Consider the following 4,547-nt stretch of genomic DNA (forward strand, 5'->3'; position numbering starts at 1 on the left):
GATCCATCAAATGTGGGTGTTTGTGGCTCTCTTTAATGCAAACGAATGCATGCACACGCACGCACGCACACATTCCGTGCCCATGGCGGGACACAATTAGCACACTTCCACATTCTCTGTTTCTTTGTCTCCCTCCTGTGCGCACACACACTCCAGACAACCACCCTCTCCACCTCCTCACGTGTGTGTATGTGTGTGTCTGTGTGTGTAGCCATCATCTCTAATCACATCAGTGTGTTCAGTCTTGGTGTGTGTGAACTGCCTCCTCCTGGCCAGCCCATCTGTGTTGTGGTTGCAGTCATGGTGATGGCTTCTAAGTTGTCTGTCCTCCCTGCTGCCTCCCCTCCTATGATGTCCCCTTTCACTGGCTGAAGCCAAACAATGACGCAGCACAGGTAGTCATTTTTCTTCTTAAAGAAAACTTACTAATGAGTTGACTTTGGCAATCCTCTGATTTGAGTCAAAAGGCAAGTCTTCAGTTTCACAGTTTTGCCGAACAAAATTTAATCACAACCTTGTTACAAAGGGCATATTGTGGCTTGAACCCCCTCCCTTCTGACCCCTGCCACGACAAAAATCTGTTTGTTGCGTAGGAGTTTGAGTTGCTGGGCAATGCGCACCAAACAGCAGCTAAAATGCCTGCTTTAACTTCAGCAATAATTCAGCAGTAAGAGTTTTTCTTTAACTTTGAATTGAGCAGCTCGGCGCAATGTTGATTTTAGAGTGATTTCACAGACCGGTGTTAATGTGTCTGGCGTCAGTGTCAGTTAACCTTTTTTAACAAAAAATGACTAATTTTATGAGGTTTTACTTTTACTTATCTGTTCAGCTGAAAAACAAAACAATAAATCCTGTATAACAGAAATGGCAATGTATCTGGAAAATTCAATGTTTGTTATACAGTAACTACAGTAATACAGTAAAAACTGTATTTGCATTAGTTGTTGTTGTTGCATATGGAAAACACTTTCAGTCCAACTCAAAGAGGTAGGTGTGTGTATTTGCACGTACACATATGCAGTTAGGTGTGTGTTCCCTCGCTGAGCTACAGGAGCATACGGAGCCGCTATACAGTGTTATTTGTAAACATGTGTCATTACTGTCACAGCTTACCTTGGTGATCTTGGGGTGTGCACAACGGCTGTTTCCTGTGGTGGCGTGCATCCAAGTGCTCTCTGGAGGGGTACACTCCTGCCTCAGGGAACACTTCTTCTCCTGTACGCACCAGCCGCACTCAAACCTGGGGTTTGCCTTCAGACACATCCCACAGCTGTCCCTCAGCGCATAGCACTTATACAGGTGGGCTTGGTGAGGAAGGAAGAAGAAAAAAATATTATAAGGGGCTAGGGATAGAAGGATGTTACCTCACTATCAATATAGTTTGTGCTGAATTATTATAGTAAAAGCTAAGTAAGTAGACAAACAACCTGAAGGCTAAAAGAGTTTGAAAATCAACCTCTATTTCAAGTTTCTCAACTTCCACAAAAGAATTCCAAAACTTCTTCAATGTCACTCCGAGACAAAGTTGAGTTAAGGCACTATTTCCCAAAGGCCTTAGGAATTGTATAGCAAAATCTTTTTTTCTCTCTCTCTGCTATTCCACCCCCAAATCCCATTGGTCATGGAGCAGCTTTAAAGCAACCCTGTACCAATTACTGGCTGCTAAACGACTCCTCTCTAATTACATTAACATATCAGTATTTAAGACAAGTGAGCATCGCTCACACTCCACCAGATGATTATCATGATTGAGAAATAGGGAGGGGGCAGGCAGTAGGGAGAGATAGGCAGAGAGATGGAGACATCTTTGGGCTGTAGGTCGCCTCCGGTTGCACTTCAGGAGATTTAGACTTAAGATAACGCACAATGCACAGACACTGATGCAAGCCACTGATATTGTACGCTGTCAATGCTGCTGCATGTAACAGATGCCATTTAGAATCACTTTGTCCTTGGGAGAGCCTTTGACTGTCAAAGCATTTTATGTTGCCTCCATGAATATAAACACCCCATTATTGTGGATTGCAGTGGGGTCCCTATGTTCAGCCACATATGTGTGGTGTATGTTACAAATGCATCCATATAACACATCAGTATATGTGAAATTCGAGACTTCAACAGCTTGCGCGGTACATTTAGACTACAGGGAGTGATGTCAATAAATGGAACAAAGTGACTCTGCGGTGTTACCTTACATTACTGACAAAATGGCAATGATCACAGCTTCACAGTTTAGAGATGTAACAACAACTTCTAATCTGAAATACAACACAAAAATCTCGGCTCCTCGCTGTTTCTTTAACCATCAAAGAGGACCAGACAATGCAGCTCCCTCTGTTGTACAAAACTCCTTCTGAATGTCATCAACAGGCCGTATCGAACGCAGTGGTAGCTGGCGATGATGTTACTTTACCTCACAGCAGGGGAATAATGTTACAGACCCCTGCTGTGCTGTACAGGCCACAATAATTATGGAGACAGCAATATAAAGGCTGTCCTACCAGTAATTATATCCAACAGACATGATCTCATTGTCTTCTCCCACAGTGCTGCATGCAGTATGTGTATGTCTTTAATCATTAGCCACATGGTTCTTTGCTTGGAGGGCGAGACAGTGTATATTGTATACTATAATTCTGTTTTAAAAGTGGATATTACAGAGATTCTTAATAATAATACTGTTCAACCTAAGTGTAAATGTGCACCCTACACAATAGGGGTGTAATAATATATCCCTCTGACAAGGTATTTTATGGTACAAAAATGTGATAATATGCATTGTGGAGCTGAAAATTGTAGGTGTTGTTGTTATCACTTCTATTGCATATTTTATACCTGATTAAAGCATTTTGCACTGTCAAACATGTCAAAAGCATTGTGTGTATTGATACATAATAGTTTAAAATACAACAATGATATTTAACAATAACACTAGACACTACCAACCTACTATATTAATAGTTTGACAAAACCGTCTTACCTCAGTTTGTTTTGTCAAACTTATCTTTCAAGGTCGAGAATGAACCTTCAAGCTCAGATGGTGATTATCAGTAACAGAAAATCAATTATTAATCAATGTTTTACTTTGGGGAAAGCAACAAAACCTTGAGCTGCCTTTTGAGTGATGATGGAAGAATGTTTCCATGTCTTTTTTACTGTCAGTGTAAAATCTGATCTTGAAATGAAAATCTCTGGCTTTGCTATCTTGTCCATTGCAGAGAACATCCAACTAAATTGATCATTTTGACACAAGTATATCATCATTTACTTATTACTGTCACTACTGTGACATGCTACCACTACTTATTTACTTTATTAGCAACGATAAAAGAGTCTTGTGGGGTAAACCAGAGTATGTGTGCTCTCTAAAACTGGTGCGCAAATTTTCAAGCATTTGAGCACATTCCTAGAGTTGCAGTGTTCAGTAGTACCAACACATGCAGCACACACAATAGTTCATTAGTGGACTATTCCAGTGTCTCCTGCTCACAGATGTATACAGTAAGTAAGTGTTTGAGACACTTGCATACCAAGAAGATCAATTCCAAAACGTGGGCCACAATATAAATGATTTACCCTGCAGCTGGAAATGTTTTTATAGAGTCACAACTATATATAACAATATTCCTATAGTTCCTGCAGGTCCTAGATTCAATGACTTAGGACAGATACTGACAAATCAAATCAGCTTCAGAAATGGCATTTAAGTCTATGTCTCATGTTTAAGGTTAAAACACATGATGTTGATGAGATAATACATAAACCAGTAAGGGTCGATGATGTATGATATCACAGTAACTCACCTTTGATGTTGAAGGGGTTGTCAATGACAAAGATCCCGTTCCAAACCACAGACAGATCCACGGGCAAGTCGCTGATGTCATTGCCCTCATAGGTATACTGAAATATAAAAACAACAACATCATGATTAGCATTCACAGTCATGTATCGTTACCTAACACAATATCGTTTTTATAAGACATTCTCAGCCTTTTAATAGAATATTAAATTAGTAAAAGAGAAAAAAATCTACCAATACCAAGAGCACACTCAGTTCAGCTAGTAGCTAGTAGTAATGTCATACCCTGCGGTGCTCACACAGTTGAAGGGCCATAAAAATGAATGATGAAAGACAGACTATATTGTGATTTTAACACACGGCACATCCGCCACTGCCTGGCAGAGCACAGAGTTGATTAAGAGATTGGAATCCCCATCACCGTATGACTCATTCCATTCCAGTGATGAATGAAAAGCGTAATATATCTCCAACAATAATATTCTCATCTAATTTCATTTTTGCATCCTGAACTAATAAGAGTTGAAATGTAATTGACTCGTCCTCGGCATAATCAGTTTTATGGAATCGCTTTAAATGAGACAACAAGCTTCAAAAGCGGCAATGTGATGGCGGTGTGTTAACTGAGGGAATAACAGAGAAAGAGCTCCTGTGAGACCCCTCCCAACCGCCAAACAAATAAATTATCAACGATGATTATCACCGGCAAATAAAATGCAGCTTTAGAAGTTACACCCCCCCCCCCCTT

General features: G+C 40.3%; 1 protein-coding gene across 1 annotated transcript in view; it reads right to left on the bottom strand.

The window, feature by feature from the left end:
* LOC118328104 (plexin-A1-like) overlaps positions 1–4,547 on the bottom strand; it is a 115,605-nt gene that overhangs the window by 41,548 nt on the left and 69,510 nt on the right. The window contains exons 11-12 of the mRNA XM_035661709.1: positions 3,804–3,900; positions 1,114–1,304 (exon numbers count right to left, since the gene is read on the bottom strand). Of these exons, the coding sequence (XP_035517602.1) occupies positions 1,114–1,304; positions 3,804–3,900 (288 nt within the window). The remainder of the gene's footprint in view (positions 1–1,113; positions 1,305–3,803; positions 3,901–4,547) is intronic.

Source organism: Morone saxatilis, unplaced genomic scaffold (assembly GCF_004916995.1).
Source record: "Morone saxatilis isolate NCDOM2014 unplaced genomic scaffold, NCSU_SB_2.0 Contig18, whole genome shotgun sequence".
Lineage (NCBI taxonomy): Eukaryota > Metazoa > Chordata > Actinopteri > Moronidae > Morone > Morone saxatilis.